The sequence below is a fragment of the Schistocerca serialis genome, chromosome 9 (assembly GCF_023864345.2).
Source record: "Schistocerca serialis cubense isolate TAMUIC-IGC-003099 chromosome 9, iqSchSeri2.2, whole genome shotgun sequence".
Taxonomy (NCBI): Eukaryota; Metazoa; Arthropoda; class Insecta; order Orthoptera; family Acrididae; genus Schistocerca; species Schistocerca serialis.
The window spans coordinates 209,582,141-209,602,886 of NC_064646.1; the positions used below are offsets into that span (position 1 = coordinate 209,582,141).

A 20,746-nucleotide genomic window follows, 5' to 3' on the forward strand; every position below is an offset into this window, starting at 1 on the left:
CGTGTTTGATTCTTATACAGCGTTTTCTCCTGAATTTTTTCTAACGTCGCTTTCCAGGCTACGTATATTTATGGGATTTAATAGACTTCCTCACTTTTTAAGCTTTCCTACTTGATAAGGGGTCTGCTAACGCTGTCTGTTATATAATATGAGTACAGATATAGCAAAATTAGTGATACTACTATCCACTCATGCAGCATGCGGTATGTGACATATTGAGATATATAATTTTGCATCGCAATTACAAAAAAATGGTTCAAATGGCTCTGAGCACTATGAGACTTAACATCTATGGTCATCAGTCCCCTAGAACTTAGAACTACTTAAACTTAGCCAACCTAAGGACATCACACACATCCATGCCCGAGGCAGGATTCGAATCTGCGACCGTAGCGGTCACGCGGTCCCAGACTGAAGCGCCCAGAACCTCGCAATTACAATGTACCCAAAGTTCAAACGAATGAAACATTTACTTTGATAATTTTCAACGAAAACTTATATCGGTGGAATAAAAAGTAATTGAAAATCTACCTAGTTGTATATGTAATTAAAGAGAGGTTGGCTAATGATCCCTTCAGTGCCGATGCAAACCAAGCTCGCACTCTTACAGGAATCGGCGAAAAGCCACGTGTAACGGAGGTAATGGACAGGAGAACTTCGTCTGTAGTGTGTGAATAAGTGGAGAATTTGAATCTGAACTGAATCGTGCTTGCGTAATTTGTGAAGTTGCGATGACCACTGTTTGTCTGGATGGCTTAGCCGTCATAGCATATGCCTAATGAGTTAGTGAGCCGGGTTCATTACCATATAATCTGATGCCACGGAGTAATGAAATCTTTTGAGGATTCAGAAGAGAAGAAACTGAAAATTACCTTCCTTAACACAGAAACTAAGTTGTAAAAGCGAGCGCTGTGCAATTCTACACCTTCGTGTGTTTTTGTCAGTGTGATCTATACATGTAATGAATACTAACTAGCCTGTTCATTGGTTTCGTAATGTTCCCTTCTTGTTTGGTTCCTAAATGCAGAGAAGAATCCAAATCCGTGTGACTGATCTTTCCTTCGACCCTTTCCAGCGACTTTTTGTGTAATTTTGCTTGATAATCGTAAAACAGACCATTATGACTGCTCTCAGAATGGGTTGATATTCTCACAAAGCTTAAGAATTGTATTAAAAATCGAATGTCACAAGTAAAATATGCACTTCATTACCCGGAATTTCATTTCAGGTTGCGTAACTGTGTAAATTAAAGCAGCAGGAAACCGTGATTTACCCATTGGCTTAACTCATTCGAGCAGCAGCACAACAAAATTATCAAACAGCATTTCCCGTTAATAGCTGTCACAATACAACCAGCAGCTGAGCCAATGGAAACCAGTGGCAGCGGTCGAAAATTCGTAGCTATCTGTGGCTGTGTCAAAGTCCATATAACGCGACCACCACTCCACGCTCAAGTCCCCTTCCGCAGGATACCAGGCCGTACTCAGCTGCAATACACTGCGCCACCAAAACATTGCTATATATGGTGCGTGAATGAGCAGCGCCAGCGGCGACGGTGCGGCTATGTAAACACGGCAGTGGCACTACACGCCTGTCATCCACTTGACGATGAAAGAGGGTATCTCTGCCGAAAGCTCGTGCGCAGTTAATCGAGGCGGCTTGAAACCCGATAATACACCATTAACGAATACTGTCACTGGATCATGCAGTCGTACGTATCGTACCTCTACAGGAAACAGATGTAGTGCAGCATCGACCACCTGGGGAAGCTGCGCCTGAACAAGGCTAATTTATTAAGTTCGCTAGCCTTTCTATTACGTTGTTGTGATGAGAAGACAACGCCACGATATGCCATTATTAAAGGTCACGTGGACACTGTAACAACGAAAATAATATTTAGCCATACCAGGTTTGCGACGCTGGAGGAGGGGATTCACGTCAAAAGAAAACAGCTGGACGCAGACGGCCGTGAGCTTTCGGCCGTTCAGCTGCTGATGAAGTCGTCACTTTTGCACTGATATTGGGACCGGATCTACCCAGCGATGGTGGAACATGTAACGTTATCAAGGCGGAGAGCCGCTTAGTAGCAGTAAGGGAAATTCAGTCGTCTTTCACCACAACAACATGGAGTAGAAGGAAAAACTGCGTCTCTTGCTGTGATCAACATGGCATCAAGAAATTTCTATACGCTGCCACCTCTGCACTTAAGGAGGAACATGTTCCCTCGCCACGAAGTATCCCTTTCGCTGACTATTAAAGGTGCTGAACAAGCAGTTCGTAAGTTTACCAGTGGAATGGTAGGAGTAATTCTTCGAGGAACTAACAGCATTCTTTTACAGTCCAAGCTGCCAGCACCAAACACATCTAGAGCTGAACGCGATGGCTTCCATGCTCTCCGCAACGATCTTCATACCATCGTCCTGTCAGTTGACAAGCGCAAGCTGTCATCCCAATGTTAGGAGCCGACTATGGCGCGAACATCCGACGGATGCAGGAGGAAGATACGTACCAAAACCTGCCTTGGCACCCAACAATCAGAATAGTGAGGAAGACCTCTGAGCTTCTACAACCGGTCATCGCTAGAAGAGAGTGTTATTACGAACCTCCTCTGTCAGGCACGCAGACCACATACGTTCTGCGGTCTGTCGAAGGTACATAAGAATAGGTACACCTTTGAGGCCTGTAGTGAACACCAGCGGATCGCCGACATGTAGACTTGCCAAACATTTGGACAGCTTTCTCTCGACGCATTTAGGACACTGTGTGCTCCATATAAAAAAATACTGCGGACTTCGTAGACCTAATTAAACGTCTACGCATTGGCGAAGGAGATATTACAGTTAGTTTTGAATATAATATTGCCAAGGAAACGGTTCCAACAGATAAATTTCGGAAGGAGTTTCATCTATGCCACGAAAGCAGAAGAACTCCAAAGAAGGCACGAAGAGTTTAGCGTTTTTATTGTTATGTGGTTCGATGACAGGAAAGATCATCCAGCTCCTGAAGAGACGTAAAATCCACACAGTCATCAGATCGCCTGCAAAGACCGATAACTAATGAAGCCTGTGAAAGACGATGTAGAATATGTAAAACACAGCACTCTCAATAAAGACGATAAAATACAGATGAGTGCAGCCTGAGATCCTCTGATTGTGGAGTTAAAGCGGGCACAGCAGCCGCACCACCGAAACATTACCATATATGCTGCAAGACTGGGCATCAATGACGTCACTGGCGATGGCGTGACTATTTAACCGTGGCAGCGGCAACTACATGACTATGACTACTTGACCGAGGATATCTCTACTTAAAGCTCGTGGGTCGTTAACCACCTGCTAGGGCTTGAAACCAGAAAATGTTTTATAAATGTGTACATTCTGCATGGGGAAACATCCAAAATTCCATTCTTCCAGATTCACCAAAAAGGGACAGGAGATCTATTACAAATAAAGAAATAATTGCAATAACACTGTAGTAAGAATAAGAAATTAATATTACAGAAGAAAATTAATGGTTAAAAATTAAATTAAATAAAAATAAGCTGACTGTTCAGTTGTTGCAATGCAAAGGTCTTTTGAGTGTTTTATTACTGAATTGCTTTCTGGCTATTTGCAGAGAAAATAGTAGTCCAACGACATCTTGACCAACAACTACTCTTACCTGAGATCACGATACGGAGGAAACATGACATTGCTTCATTCATCTTTCTGCCATTGTTGTAGTGGTAGTTAATGCAGATAGTTCACAAAATGAAATACAAAACTAGTTGAAAAATGAACGTGGAATTACCGTCCTAGGCTCGAGCAATTAAATTTATGATCTCGATGTCATACAGACGTGACGACTATTCAGGCTACTTCAGCAATACTAAAAGAGAATATTGATTGAATTTACCAGACTTACTCATCACCGACCTCGCAAATGAGCGAACGATCGCGAAGTGTCAGACATCGTCCGCAATTTCGCCAAGTGTCAACTGCACTACTAACATGCGTAATTAGACTGAACTCTTAAATTGTTATTCCGGATGCGTCAGAAAGTGAAACAGATTGTAGATGTCCTACCATTCCACTCAGGACCTCAGCATTCACACTAAAGGAGCTATAAAGGTTTAGGCAACGATCAGTTTCGACCGCGAGTCCTTATATTAACGCGACTCGCTGTTCACCGCTTTTTTTTGTTTTTTCATTTTGTTTTTTATTGTTGTCCGCATTTGGTCTGGGGAGATGTCACTTGACACTCCTTCAAGCTCAGCGTTGAATACTTCACTTAGTTTTTACAAAGGCAGCCAGCCCTCTGAACGAACATGCTGAGCTACAGTACCAGCTCCGATAGGCCACATTTTAAGACGTAGCACAACACCTCGAACTCAAGACTATACTTCCCACAGGAACTACGCAATCCACAGTGTTGCCACATTGCGCAGATAGGCGGACTCTAAGAATTCTCAATGTGGCCACGTTATTTGTACCACGTCGCCATCGGCGCAGACTTATATTCTGCGGCTGCCGATCGCCAGTCACATTTTGCGTTATAGAGAACACTTAAGTGAGGTGTACATTTATTACAAATTTTAGCGTACATATCCCTCACATAAATTTCTAGTCAGTACGTTAAGAGCCAAAGCGATTTTCAGTCTGACGCTCGAGATATACATTGGTGTGCAGAACTTCACGGCAGAAGTTACTTTTTCATGGTGAGTCACTGCCAAATAACACAGCCCAATTAAACTTCGAGCGTACACTGACAGAACTACAACAGTGTCTTAAAGAAGATAACTGAAATGAATGTGCATTGAGACGAACAGACCACTTGACTTTACGAATCGCGGGCAAAGGTTCTTACAAGGGAACCTCCCCATCGCACCCCCCTCAGATTTAGTTATAAGTTGGCACAGTGGATAGGCCTTGAAAAACTGAACACAGATCAATCGAGAAAACAGGAAGAAGTTGTGTGGAACTATGAAAAAATAAGCAAAATATACAAACTAAGTAGTCCATGTGCAAGATAGGCAACACCAAGGCTAATCTTACTTGTTAGCTCAGGAGCCGTGGTCCCGTGGTTAGCGTGAGCAGCTGCGGAACGTGAGGTCCTTGTTTCAAGTCCCCCTTGTAGCGAAAAGTTTACTTTCTTTATTTTCGCAAAGTTATAATCTGTCCGTTCGTGCATTGACGTCTCTGTTCACTGTAATAAGTTTAGTGTCTGTGTTTTGCGACCGCACCGCAAAACCGTGCCATTAGTAGACGAAAGGACGCGCCTCTCCAATGGGAACCGAAAACATTTGATCGCAAGGTCATAGATCAACCGTTTCCTCCACAGAAAAACACGTCTGATATATTCTATACGACACTGGTGACGGCATGTGCGTCACATGACAGGAATATGTTGTCCACCCACCTAACTTGTACACTTGGCGAATGGGTAAAAAGATTCTTCTACTCTGCCCGATTTAGGTTTTCTCGCGGATGTGATAATCACTCCCAAAAAAGTGATGAAAACATGAGTTTGTCACATAAACTGAAAATAAAAAATTAAAATTTTCACACGAGGGAATATTTGAACCAAGGACCTCTCGTGCCGCAGCTGCTCACGCTAACCACGGGACCAGGGCTCTCCGGAGCTCATCTTATCCTTGTGTTGCATATGATTCGCATGGACTACTCAGTTTGTATATTTTGCTTATTTTTTCATAGTTCCACACAACTTTTTCCTGTTTTCTCGATTGATCTGTGTTCAGTTTTTCAAGGTCTATCCACTGTGCCAACTTATAATTAAATCTGAGGGGGGTGCGATGGGGAGGTTCCCTTGTTAGTGGCTTGTGTTGCCACGGACGGGGAGGTGATTTCATTCGCTGAATTCCCTTTCGTCGCAAGAGCTCTTCGACCTCCACTGTCAGATGTGGGCGTGCACTGGCATCCACAAAAACGAAGTCAGGTACGAATGCACCCCCGAAAACATGCACATGGGAAGGAGCACAAAGTCACAATAACGTTTATGTGTACCGTGTGCAAAGATTTGGAGGTCAGTGAGCCCATGCGACATCAAGTCCTCAGACACCATAACACCTGGACGACCAAGACGATCACGTTCCACAAATTTGGGGTACTGTTGTGTGACGAAAAATGTGAGCTCTTAATGGTTCCAGGTACGTTATCTATCGCGATGTTTTTGGTGGACAAGGTGTTACAGTGTCAGAAGGCACGATGTTGCGTGGGCGTACTGATGTCCCAGTGTTTGAACACAGCACACACGTCCATCAAAGTAATCGTGGCACTGCACTGCCTCTCCACGTGCGTTTTCTCTGGGGTACATTCACCTTGATTTCACTTTTATGGATGACAATCCGCGAACGCATCGAACAACGCAGAGGGAGTTCCAGGAACGATAGGATATTCAGTGAATGGACTAGCCCGCAAGTTCTCCCGACCTAAATCCCATCGAGCACTTGTGGAACGCATTGGGCAGAGACACTGTAGCACGTCCACATCCACCGACTATCACCCAGCAGTTGTGAAGCATGCTGGTGGGGAAATGTAACGTCCTACCACAACAACTCCACACCAATCTTGCGGCCAGCATGCGGTCATGTTGCACAGCACACTTTCCCGTCCGCGGTGATCTCACAACCTACTAAGAACCATGGCCCGTCTCTTGTAATGTACGGGGAACCAATTTAAATCGTGCTGACAGCTATGTAGTTATTGTGTTTCAATAAAAGTGTTGTTCCTGTTCGTCCCATTACGTATTTCTTCCTTTTAGCTTTTGTGCCGTAGAGTGGTAATTCGTTCTATGTATGCTCCGAGATTTGAGGAGGTATGTCACTTGGCTGTGAAACATCTTGCAATAGCGAGTTTCGTCCCTAAATTTTGCACCTCATCGTATTTCCGGTTAAAAATGTCACATATTAACGGCGGGGTACAGTGGACTGCGGTAGTCGCCATGGGGTTGTGGACCACTGCGGCTGCGTCGGGGACGGAGCCTCTCCGTCGTTTCTAGGCCCCAGTTAACACTACAACACAAATTCTGAGTTAATAACGAGCATCAAAACGGATACAGGGATTAGTGAACTCAGGGTTGTCGTAGCGAGACTGACTATTGTAACCCACAAATCCTCCAATAATAAATGAAAAATATACCTGTTCAAAAAGCAGATAAAAATTCACTTGACGCCTTCCTGAGAGACAATCTCCACTTCTTCCAGGTTAATAACATAACTGTAGACCAGATGTGGCTTAAATTCAAAGAAACACTATACAGTAGAGCGTCGATTATCCGAACGTCGGTCAGCCGAACGACCGCTTAACCGAACTGTTTACTCGCTCGCCCCTGTTACTCTCCCACCCTATCGTCCATCATCCCCCTCACTCCCAAACCAAGTTTCCCACAGTAGTCGCAGCACTGGGCCATCGCTGGCGGAACATCGCTTCTAATGGGACCTTCTCAAGGCGCTGCTGACAGGCCTAGCCACCAGTCGCTGTGTTTCAACAATCTGCACCCTTATGTCGGCTTGGCACTGGCAGTAGAAGTAGCGGCAGTATCAAAGCTGTTCACAACACAGCTCGTAAGCGTGTAGGCTTGCTTAGACAGACCTAAATAAAGGATATTTTTAAACGTTAATTTTGTATACTGTGTGTATTGTTCATGCAAAATGCGTATGTAATATGTATATATTTTTGTTTAATAATCTGTGCCACATACTATGTATTCCTACTGAAGTTGCCTTTGTAGCTTACTTTGCAATACTAAAAGAGATGCCTGTTTTTATGAATAAATTTACTGTACAGTACTTCTTTTTGGCAAATAAACATGTACAGTTCGATTATCCGAACAAACCAGTTTTCCGAACACCCATGTACCCATGTACTTCGGATAAATCGACGCTCTACTGTATGTTGAAATTGAGAGATTTATGCCAAATAAATTAACGAACGACGGAGCTGATCCTCCTTAGTACACAAAACGGGTTATAACACTGTTGCAGAAACAAAGAAAAAAACATGCCAAATGTAAACAGACACAAAATCCCCAATATTGATTTTCTTTTACAGAAGCTCGAAATTTAGTGCGGACTTCTATGCTAGATGCTTGTAACACTTTCCACAACAAAACTTTGTCTCGAAACATGGGAGAAAATCCGAAGAGATTCTGGTCGTATGTGAAGTATGTTAGCGGCAAGAAACAATAAATGCCTTCTCTGCACGATAGCAATGGACATAGTATCGACGACAGTGCTGCCAAAGTAGAATTACTAAACACAGTCTTCCGAAATCCCTTCACAAAAGAATACGAAGTAAATATTCCAGAATTAGAAACACGAACAGATGCCAACTTGAGTAACGTAGAAGTAAATGTCCTCGGTGAAGTGGAGCAACTTAAAGCACTCAATAAAAGCAAGTCTTCTGGTCCAGACAGTATACCAATTAGGTTCCTTTCTGAGTATGCTGATGCATTAGCTTCATACTTAACAATCATATACAACAGTTCGCTCGACGAAAGATCCGTACCAAAAGACTGAGAAGTTGCGCAGGTCACACCAATATTCAAAAAGGATAGTAGGAGTAATCCACTACATTAGAGGCCCATACCATAAACGTCGATATACAGCAGGATTATGGAACAGATATTGTGTTCGAACATTACGAATAACGTCGAAGAGAACTGTCTATTGACACACAGTCTACATGGGTTTAGAAAATATCGTTCTTGTGAAGTGCTGAGTGCTATTGACAAGGGGTTTCATGTATATTCCGTATTTTTGCATTTCCGCAAGGCTTTTGACACTGTAGCACACAAGCGGCTTGTAGTGAAACTGCGGGCTTATGAAATATTGTCTCAGTTATGTGACTAGATATCTGACTTCCTGTCAGGGAGGTCACAGTTCGTAGTAAGTGACGGAAAGGCATCGAGTAAAAATGAAGTGATTTCTAGCGTTCCCCAAGGTAGTGTCATGAGCCTTTTGCTGTTTCTTATCTATACAAACAATTTGGGAGTCAATCTGAGCAGCGGTCTTAGGTTGTTTTCAGATGACGCTGTCGCTTATCGACTAATAAAGTCGTCAGGAGATCAAAATAAATTGCAAAACGTTTTAGAAAATATGTGTGAATGGTGCGAAATTTAGCAGTGGACCCTAAATAACGAAAAGTGTGAAGTGATCCACATGAGTGCTGAAAGGAATTCGTTAAACTTCCGTTACGTGATAAATCAGTCTAATCTAAAGGCTCTAAATTCAACAAAATACCTAGGTATTACAATTACAAACAATTTAAATAGGAACACATAGAAAATTTTGTAGGAAGGGTTAACCAAAGACTGCGTTTTATTGGCAGGACACTTAGAAAATGTAACAGACCTACTAAGGAGAGTGCCTACAGTACGCTTGTCCGTCCTCTTTTAGAATACTTCTTCGCTGTGTGAGATCCTTACCTGGTAGGACTGACGGAGTACATCGAAAAAGTTCAAAGAAGGGCAGCACGTTTTGTATTATCACGAAATCTGGGAGAGAGTGTCACTGAAATGATACAGGATTTCGGCTGGACATCGTTGAAGGAAAGACGTTTTTCGTTGCGACGGAATCTTCACACGAAATTCCAATCACCACCTTTCTCCTCCATATGTCAAAATATTTTGTATCAGAGCTCGTACGGAAAGATATAGATGTTAGTTCTTTCCGCGCGCTTTACAAGGTTGGAATAATAGAGATTAGTGAAGGTGGTTCGATGAACCCTCTTCCAGCCACATAAATGTGATTTGCAGAATATCCGTGTAGATGTAGATGTAGATGCACCAGTGAAGGGAACTGACGGGACGTGTGGGCGGGCAGGGACAGGCAGCACATTGGCGAGGTCGCGAAGTCCTCTATGCGCGGACTGCATGACGCAGCCGCCTTCTTATTTGCACACCACTATAAGTGCAGTCTAACGCGGGATCATCACAAGAGTATGAAATATTATTTTTACTTGCAGTATGCAGAACATATAATTCATTTCACAGTTTCGCAAGTATCGTTGATTCGTCACAGTAATATTGAAACCAAATGTTCTAAACTGATTAAAAGAAGTCTTCTCTCACCCTCATAAGTTTCACAACCTTCCTTTTCCCCAACATTTTACGAAACATATATAATGGAAGTATAAGCACAGATGAATTCTCAGATATGTTCAATAGACAGGACTGTGTCTCTTATCGTTAATTTATCAGTGAGGCTTGCTTACACTATTCCATCTGTTAACATACATAGAAGGGGAATTTCATTCACAGACCACGCTCATTGCGTTGGTTGTTTGCTATTGCCCGTAAACAAGACTTTAGTATACCGTTACGCATTACGTAGCACGTAATGCCCATAGATTTGTTCTGACGACCTGATGGCCCATTTGCGGAGGCTGGTGTTTTGCACTGTAATCGATTTGTAATACTGCAAGATGATGAGATTATATTTAGAGTACATGTATCATACTCTAAAGAAATGGCTCGTTGACTTAATTTTTAACAGTAGATTATGTGCTACAAGAGACCTACACTCACTCTACTTGTAATTTTGCTACCTGCATCTGAAATGGTCCTGTATCGGCCCCTTTCATGTAACTGTGGTCAGGAGTACTCAGTTCGCATTCAGTTTGTCTAGGAGATTACCCTTCTACTGTTTATGTTGTATACGAGTAAATAATAGCTGGGAGAAGGATTGTGCAGGGAATCATCGTTTACTGATTTCATTTTTCTGTATTTCGCATCAGCAAACTATGTTATCCTCCATTCCTAGTCCCCACCAAGGATATTATCTATAATGTGTGGATGTGCGAGTACTTGGAATGCTCTTGTAACTGAAGGATCAAGCTACTTTTGTCTAATTGTCTCCTTGCAGAGGCTGCTTTACTTACTTGAATCTTTTTTCAAAACCTGGTTTGAGACCTGAGGTTGCCATTGGCTGTTTGCGTCCCTCTGTTTATAAGTGCCAACGGCTTTGGCACAGTGGTAACACAGGCTGCCATCACGTCACCGTTGTTATGCGCTGTCAGGCTTGACTAGCACTTAGATGAGTGACAGACCAGGCCTGCTGAGCGCTGTCGGCATGGGGGGGGGGGGGGCGAGGGGGAGGGGGAGGGGGCGGAGATCCTCAGCGCTTGTGAACTGCTTGACTGAGATGCAGCTGCTCTGGTCACGAAAACTGACAACGGCCGGAAGAGCGGTCTGCTGACCACCCGTCCCTCCATATCGGTATCCAGTGGCGCCTGTCGGTTGAGGATGAAACGACGGTCTGTACCGTTGGGCCTTCCGAGGCCAGTACGGACGCAGAGTAGTCTTTAGAGGATAGTTTACAAGATAATAAATGTTTATTTCACGGAACGTAATCGATTTTCGTTTGCCCCCATGTGCACATCCTTCATATCACGTTGCATCAGCCGGCCGAAGTGGCCGTGCGGTTAAAGGCGCTGCAGTCTGGAACCGCAAGACCGCTACGGTCGCAGGTTCGAATCCTGCCTCGGGCATGGATGTTTGTGATGTCCTTAGGTTAGTTAGGTTTAATTAGTTCTAAGTTCTAGGGGACTAATGACCTCAGCAGTTGAGTCCCATAGTGCTCAGAGCCATTTTGAACGTTGCATCATTGACAACAACACTCCCAGCTTGTCAGTTGATTACTGAAGGTCTGATGTATTCTGATCACATTACTGTTGTGTTGAAATCAAGGTATAAAATTCCGTCACGCACTTGATACAATTTAATGGGCCAATTTCTTTAATGATTTCATACGACAGTGGACTCATTGGAATCAGGATACAGTGAGTCTTTGCTTACTCTTAACAGCTCAAAATTAATAACTGTTCACCTTTTACATCTGTTAACCATAAGAGAAGTAAATCCTACTAGAATCAAAATGAAAAAATTAAATTAATTAGGTGACCACATATTCTTTCTGAAACACCCGAAAACCAAAAATCTTAGAAACCAAGATTTATGAAATTATTATTCTCTGGTAGTAAATTTGGTTACTCAATGATTTTTTGCCCCATTACTGATAAATAAAATGATTTCATGCCCCTACAAGTTCATTAGATTACGAGAAAAAAATGGTTGTGTAAGAATAAACAGGTTGTAAAAAACCTAAATATAAAAAACAAAACACAGCTTACTAGTTGTGAACTCTGAATATTGCATTGGCTGCACTTCTTGGCCACTGAGGGTCAAATTAGAGTTTCGGTATGTCACCACACGTTCAGTAATAACTAAAAGAATGTTTTGTCACTTTCAATTTACAAATAATACTACATGGAAAACTACAATCTGAAAGTTTTGGAAACTGTATTACATGATTTATTGCTGCTGTCTACATGCTATTTATATTAATGTCATTGACGCTTTGTTTCTTCTGCAAGTTAGCATTTTTGTCTAAAGCAATAACGAAACTGTCTTTGGTTTTTTTTTCAATTTCACAGTTCACCGACTACTTATCGTTAGTCCTTGTCAACCTGCTGATCGTATTGGTCCAATTGGCACAGGCAGATACTATATTTTCTCCGAAACAAAGCACTCATAAAACATCAGAAGCTACACACCTACCGTCACGCCAGCCGGGTAAACTCCAACTTCCCGCTATCGATTGTCCATCTTAACGCACCAGAAGCTCTCATTACAAAGGATACATACCCACATGTCAAAACTCTATGGTTTATACATATATTAGCTCGTAATAAGAAACAATGTTCAAATAGCTAAACATTATAAAACAACAGACTGGGAACTGTGACACACGAATGATATGACCGACGTCCAACACTCGAGATCAATGGAAGGTGTTGGAAATTTCTAAAACGGAGTTCATTCAGCCTCGTGAGGTCAGAAGTCTTTCAAATAAAATAAACGCTGACTTTGAAACCTGAGAAACTGAAGTGGCACAAAAACGGAGGGCTTGCACTAAAATGACAGTGAGACACATCGCATGTATTTTCATCGCACAACAGATCCGGTGACATTCGTACACCACATGAATAATATGTATCATGACGCTCGTCTCCTCTTCATCGTATATCCTTGAGATTGATTTGCGCAACGTTCTGACTCCTAGACAAGGAAGCTTTAACACATGATAATTGGGGATGGGGAAAAGAGAGCAAACTTTCCTGTTTTAAATTTCACTGGTATTGAGGGGACCTCGAACACCCGAACACTGAAGCCTATGTAAGGTCTACGATCATAGCTCTTTCTCCTTTTCGCTGTTTCCTCTCTGTTTTGCTCCCATAGCTACTAACTCCATCCATCCCTTATTGTTTTTACTGCCACTGTCTGTCACTGATCGTCGCTATCTCCTCTCTCTTTAGCTCTCACTGCTATCATCTTCATCCACCTATCTTTCTCTTTCACTGCCACTCCCTCTCTCCCACCATCGCTGTCCCCTCTCTCTTTCTCTCCCACTGGCACTCTCTCCTGTCTTTTCTACTGTCACTGTCTCTCTCCTAATCTGTTTCACTACAAAAAGTGCTAATATGTTCGCATGCCTAAATTTTTGGCGAGTAAGGCAGAATGAGAGTTGAGGCAGCTGGTTTCTCACTTTTCTGTCAGAGTCTTTTCAAGATGTGTGCTGCATTTATAAAACGAAATCTATAGATCAATAAAGATTGTACTCATGTAAACAATCAGTCTGCATAATATAAGGTTAACAGAAAATTGTCTACCATGCAACTCAAGTTCACTATGCATTACTTATGTAAAAATGCACAATATTTATAGCTATATCTGCAGTTTACCAAACAATGCGGTATTTGATTTGCAAGTACAAACAATTTCGTGTGACAAAACAACATTTTAGAAGGTGATTATGCCACCAGATGGCACCGTCGAATATTTTCAAGACAACATGTATAGGAGTGAAGTGCCCATTACATCTTCATCCACATCCACACTCCGCAATCCATCTCACGGTATGTGGCGGACGGTACATCTGGTAGCGCTAATTAATCTCGCCTACCCTGTTCTATTCACGAACGACCAGTGGGAAGTATGATTGTCGATAAGCCTCTGTTTTAACGTCAGTTACACGAATTTTTTCATTGGGGTCGCTTTACGAGATGTTTGTGTGAAGGAAGTAATATGCTGTCCGAATTTTCCCAGAACGCACTCTCTCGAAATTTCAGTAGTAAAACACTCTGTGATGCGCAACGAATCTCTTGGAGGGTACGTAACTAGAGGTTGTTGGCAATCTCTGCGACGTTCTGGCACCGTGACGAAACGCACCACTCTACGCTGAATTTTCTCGAACTCCTACCTCTTAAGGTTTCCAGAGTGACGGACAATATAGAAGAATCTACGAGACAAGCGCCTTGTAAACGATTTATTTCGTCGATGAATTAAATTTCCTTAAGATTCTTCCTATGAATGTCAGTCTAGCGTCTGCATATTCTATAATTTGTTTTATGTTGTCATTTCATTTATGGTCACAAGGGATAGTTGATCCATAATATTTTATTGTATGTATGATATCCAGATATGGCCGCTAAATTAACCAGTTTTCCACGCACGGGTTTCTTAGAATATATTTGTACAGATGCTGACTGATAAGTTAAAACATTTACAATGCTATGATAAGCTAATCATATTAAATTCTATGTTCCGGGGACACATTATGGCTCAAATTTATCTATGGTAAAGAATACAGGCAAAAGAAAACGAATTAAAATTAGTATAATTGCTGGAATTTGAACCCAGGTCTCCTTCTCGTCAGACAGTTATGCTAATCACCGCACTGCTCTGACACAGCACCTAACACAGCAGCACAGCTGTGTAGATTATCCTACTAAATCTCCATCCCTAACACAAACCCCAACTCATGCCTCAATCCATCTTAATGTTTCCTTTCTTAATTCATGTTAGTGGGCCTTGTGAGCAGGAGACTTTAGTTCCAATCGTAGCTTTGGTACAAACTTAAGTTATTGCTTCAGCCTTTATTCATTATCATAGTGATGATAAACATTAATGGGCGCAAAAGCATGCATGTAATACTGCTTATTATACAACAAGTGCACAACATGAGTTCCATATACACCAAAATACCACTGATATATACAAACTGCACCGCAAATCTGGGTTAATGTTCTGTAAGCGATTTATTAATACGTGTCTGGTAATCTTATTTATGATTACAAGAATTTCTTAAACTCAAACAATGATTTCCATAAATTTTATATATAGCTGGAAAAAGTTTAAAAATTACTATATCCTGTTAGAGGTTTCGAGTGCTCTCAAGATTTATAGTTGTCACAGTGCGTATGAAGTACATGAAATGACTGCGCCTCCTCGACCTGTTCATGTACTTCTGCAACAGTAGTTGATTGACAAGTCGCATGAGTATTTTCTGATCCCATTATACCCCACATGTGCTCAACTGGAGACAAGTCAGGAGAATATGTTGGCCAGGTACATTTTTGAACGTCTTGCAGAGCATGTTGAGTTTCACAGGCAGTTTGTGGGCGAGTGTTATCCTGCTGGAGCAACACATCAGCTTTCTGTTGCAAAAATAGCAAAAGAACGTCTCTAACAACTTTGTGGATGTACCGAACACTGGTTAGCATCCGCTCCTGAAAGACCAAAGGCGTACAAGAGTTGTAGCTTATCACATCCCAGATCACAAGGTCTAGTGTGGGGCCAGTGTTTTTTGCATAAATGCACGCATGCAATAAGACTGCACTCGCCAAGTCTACATCATATTGGCAGATGACGACCAGTTGCACGCAGACAGAATCTGCTTCCATCACTGAACACGACAGTGCACAATTCAACCGTCCAAGTGATCATCTGAAGGCACAAGTCGAGCCGTGCACATCGATCCTGTGGCGTGTGTGAAAGAAAGGTTAGAGGAGTGTGTGTCCATAGTCCCACTGCTAATAAAATGTTTGCAAGCAGTTCATGTTGACACGTCTGGGCTCACAAGCACTCTTATCTGTGTTGTGGTTGCTGTACAATCTGCCACTGCTGCCTTGCAATATGATAGCTATCATGCTTGTATGTCTAAGAGTTGTATCATCGCTGTATGTTGTGACATACAGCGATGATACAACTCTTAGAAAAGTATTCCATGTGGCCTCCAAAGACTTCTATGGATGAAGTGACTAATACACATCTTCGAATGTTGCAATGAGTAATTGAAAGGCGACATTGTCAGCATGATTGCCTGCTTCCAGTGTCTGCACATCCGGAATGGCCTCTGCGTACACGACTTCTCTGAAGTGACTCAACAAGTACATATCTAAAAGAAAAGGCCTGGTGACCAAATGGACCATGCAAGTGGGCCAGGTCATCTAATCCATTGGCTGGGATAGATGTGGTTGAGAGGTTCCTGCACAGAAATGCAGACTGATAGCTACTTTACCGTTCTTACCAACTATGTGACATCAACCAACAGTGGAGGGAGAGTCAACTTCACAAAGTACAGATATGCCTTGCTGTGAGACGTTGTGGAAGGAAGTCTTGGTATGCCAGGCAGTTTTCTATAACCCCCATATACAGTTTTTGATGGAAATGATGATGATGAATTGCTGCCACGATACCACAGTAATTCTCTCCAGCCCACAGGGGGTGTTATGAAGAGTGATGTTACGATGCCATGTGAAGGTAGCCTCTCCTGTAAACAGGACAGATGACAGACATCGCAACACTCCAGCGATAAAATAGTTGCTGTAGAGGCAAGTCTGTAGGTTGTAATTGATATGGACAGTAGCAGTTGTCCTGGAGAAAGTACCCCACACTCGTGAACCACCTGCCTTTTGATGAGATTGGGACCATATACTACACTCTTCAACACCTATTCCTCCAAGGCCAGTAGATATATTGGAACATTAGCCTTTTATGACTACCCTTTCTTGTAGACTAGCCTGTCTCACAAAAATGATGGAACACTAACGATAGGAGAGTATGGTGGGGCTACTTTCGGCAAGGATACTTTTTGAGGTACAGTCTTGCTGCCATTTGCCCACTTCTATTTGCCTCCTTCCGGTTAGCACATGAAGCTATCATCTCTCAGCACTGCACTACACACCATGAGTCGACCATGAGCGAGTCCACAGCAGCACTGAAGCAGATGCCCCCTAGTATTTATGAATGATTGCACGTCTGTCATGGACATTAGCTGCGTGGTCAGCGTGGTGAACTGACATGTGCAGGACACAGGCTCGAGTCCCAGTACTGGCAGGGAGTTTTCGTTAGTTGGAGGTCTCAAACGATATGCACTTGGCCTCATGATGTCACTTGCGGAGCTATTTGACCGAAGAGGAGCGGCTCCAGGTCACGAAAACTGACAACAGTATACTGACTCCACTGTCCTCCACAATGCATCTTGTGATACCATTGGTTTTATGTCAGTACCGATGCACCCAATGGGAGCTGAAATACTAGTATGGATAGTAAATTACCACTTGCCTGGAGTGTACTCATTGAAATCTGCACTGATAAGCCAGAATATTATGACCACCGACCTACTACCGACATAAACAAATCCGGTCAATAACAGTGTCATCTCGCAGGAAATGACTGCTAGTCAGATATACAGGCATGGAGAATGTAGTACCAGTGAGTGTGCTGTCCAAGTGTAGAATGAGAAAGGAACATGATCTATCTGAGTTTGATCGATGGCAGATTAAGATGGACTGGAGGCTTGGCACGATCTTTTCTGAGACTTCACGACTTGTTGGCAGTTCAAGGAGTACTGTTGTGAGTGTCTTCAATATGCGGCAAATTCAAGATGAAACCATGTCCAGAGTTCAGGGGTTGGGCAGCCACCCCTCATTACAGATGTCAGATGTAACAGGAAAGACAGCTAAGTGTGGCGTAACTAACATGAGACTTTAATGCTACGCAGAGTACAAGTGGGTCTCAACACACAGTGCTCCAAACACTCCTAATGATGGGCCTCTGCAGCTGACGACCCACGCATGTGCCAATGTTAACAGCACAACATCGGCAACTAAGACTGTAACGGGCACATGGCCATTGGCACTGGATATTGGCGCAGTGGCCGAGCGTTGCATGGCCTGATGAATACCGATACTTCCTTCATCATACCGATGGGAGGACTCGAATCCGTCGTCTTCAAGGAAACAGCTGTTTAACACTTGCACTGGGGGATGGAGACAAGCTGGCGGCAGTTCCATTATGTTGTGGGAACATCGAAGTGAGCATCCAAGAGTCCAATGGCCCTCGTGCTAGGAACCATGATGGCCAAGGAGTGGTTGCAGACCACATACAATCATTCATGGTGATTATGTTTCTTGATGGCAGTGGTATTTTCCAGTAAGATAATGCCTCATGCCACAAGGCCTGGAGTGTGATGGAGTGTTTCGAGGAACGTAGTGGCGAGTTCCAATTGATGTGCCCCCCCCCCCCCCCCCGCCCCTAGCTTGCCATATTTGACCCCAATCAAACAAATCTGGGATGTGATTGAACTTGGTGTCTGAGCTAATAGACCCTCTCCCCAGAATATACAGGAATTAGGTGACTTGTATTTGCTGGTGTGGTGCCAATTCCTGCCAGAGACCTACCAAGGCCTCATTGCTTTCATGTCATGATGCGTCACTACTGCTGTCCACGCCAAAGGTGGGCTTTCCGACTATTATGTAGGTGATCATAATGTTTTGGTTGATTGATGTACACTGTCAAATATCTTTTATCTCCGCCTTCAAGTGGATTTACCTCCCTCGGAAAGCATTTCTGGTCATACTTCCAGTGACTTTTTTTGCTCCTTATCCACTGAGCGATTGTTTTCTACAGTTTGTACACGTTTTACAAAATCATCATTTATACAAGGTGTTACAAAAAGGTACGGCCAAACTTTCAGGAAACATTCCTCACACACAAAGAAAGAAAATATGTTATGTCGACATGTGTCCGGAAACGCTTACTTTCCATGTTAGAGCTCATTTTGTTACTTCTCTTCAAATCACATTAATCATGGAATGGAAACGCACAGCAACAGATCGTACGAGCGTGACTTCAAACACTTTGTTACAGGAAATGTTTAAAATGTCTTCCGTTAGCGAGCATACATGCATCCACCCTCCATCGCATGGAATCCCTGATGCGCTGATGCAGCCCTGGAGAATGGCGTATTGTATCACAGTCGTCCACAATAGGATCACGAAGAGTCTCTACATTTGGTACCGGGGTTGCGTAGACAAGAGCTTTAAAATGCCCCCATAAATGAAAGTCAAGAGGGTTGAGGTCAGGAGAGCATGGAGGCCATGGAATTGGTCCGCCTCTACCAATCCACCGGTCACCGAATCTGTTGTTGAGAAGCGTACGAACACTTCGACTGAAATGTGCAGGAGCTCCATCGTGCATGAACCATATGTTGTGTCATACTTGTAAAGGCACATGTTCTAGCAGCACAGGTAGAGTATCCCGTATGAAATTATGATAACGTGCTCCATTGAGCGTAGGTGGAAGAACATGGGGCCCAATCAAGACATCACCAACAATGCCTGCCCAAACGTTCACAGAAAATCTGTGTCGATGACGTGATTGCACAATTGCGTGCGGATTCTCGTCAGCCCACACATGTTGATTGTGAAAATTTACAATTTGATCACGTTGGAATGAAGCCTCATGTGTATAGTGGCTGCTACGCTATACATGGTACGGAAACAACTGGTTCTCCCGTAGCACTCTCCATACAGTGACGTGGTCAACGTTAACTTGTACAGCAGCAACTTCTCTGACGCTGACATTAGGGTTATCGTCAACTGCACGAAGAATTGCCTCGTCCATTGCAGGTGTCCTCGTCATTCTAGGTCTTCCCCAGTCGCGAGTCATAGGCTGAAATGTTCCGTGCTCCCTAACACGCCGCTCAATTGCTTCGAACGTCTTCCTGTCGGGAGACCTTCTTTCTGGAAATCTGTCTCGATACAAACGTACCGCGCATGGCTATTGCCCCGTGCTAATCCATACATCAAATGGGCATCTGCCAACTCCGCATTTGTAAACATTGCACTGACTACAAAACCACGTTCGTGATGAACGCTAACCTGTTGATGCTACGTACTGATGTGCTTGATGCTACTACTGCAGGGCAATGAGTCGCATGTCAACACAAGCACCGAAGTCATCATTACCTTCCTTCAATTGGGCCAACTGGCGGTGAATCGAGGAAGTTCAGTACATACTGACGAAACTATAATGAGCTCTAACATGGAAATTAAGCGTTTCCGCACACATGTCCACATAACATCTTTTCTTTATATGTGTGTGAGGAATTTTTCCTGAAAGTTTGGCCGTACCTTTTTGTAACACCCTGTATATATTGTGTAGTAATAACAGTAGTTTCCTTGTGTTCTCCGATTTTGTGAAATCAATGATTTAGGTATATAAGGCACGTTAACTATATGAGAATCATTTTAAGATTATTACTGATTATCTTTGAAAGTTTTCTCATTTCTTGCCTCTTTCCTTGCAGCTGGTGAATGCCTCCTACTCTTACTATGCGCTACTGGGTCAAATAAACAACCGCTCTGCAAACTGAAGAGCATTGGGCAATAATATGAAGTTTATTAGCACTGTTACAAATATTATGGACCGGTTTTTTGATACAGGTTATTTACAAAAAATGCAGTGACAAAATAAAACGCTTACGTTACTGTAATTAATAAATGTGGAGAATCTGTGCATAAAGTAGGATAAACACAAAATAATTTTAGCTAGTGCAATGTAACAAAAGAATTTGATTGTATGTGTAGTGTTCATAATGTGTTCTGAAGTATCAAACAGCTCT

General features: G+C 42.9%; 1 protein-coding gene across 1 annotated transcript in view; it reads left to right on the top strand.

Annotated features, from left to right (window-relative positions):
• LOC126419488 (odorant receptor Or2-like) overlaps positions 1–20,497 on the top strand; it is a 67,622-nt gene extending 47,125 nt beyond the window's left edge. Inside the window, exon 5 of the mRNA XM_050086677.1 lies at positions 20,432–20,497. Coding sequence (XP_049942634.1) covers positions 20,432–20,497 — 66 coding nt within the window. The remainder of the gene's footprint in view (positions 1–20,431) is intronic.
• Positions 20,498–20,746: the final 249 nt, after the last annotated feature.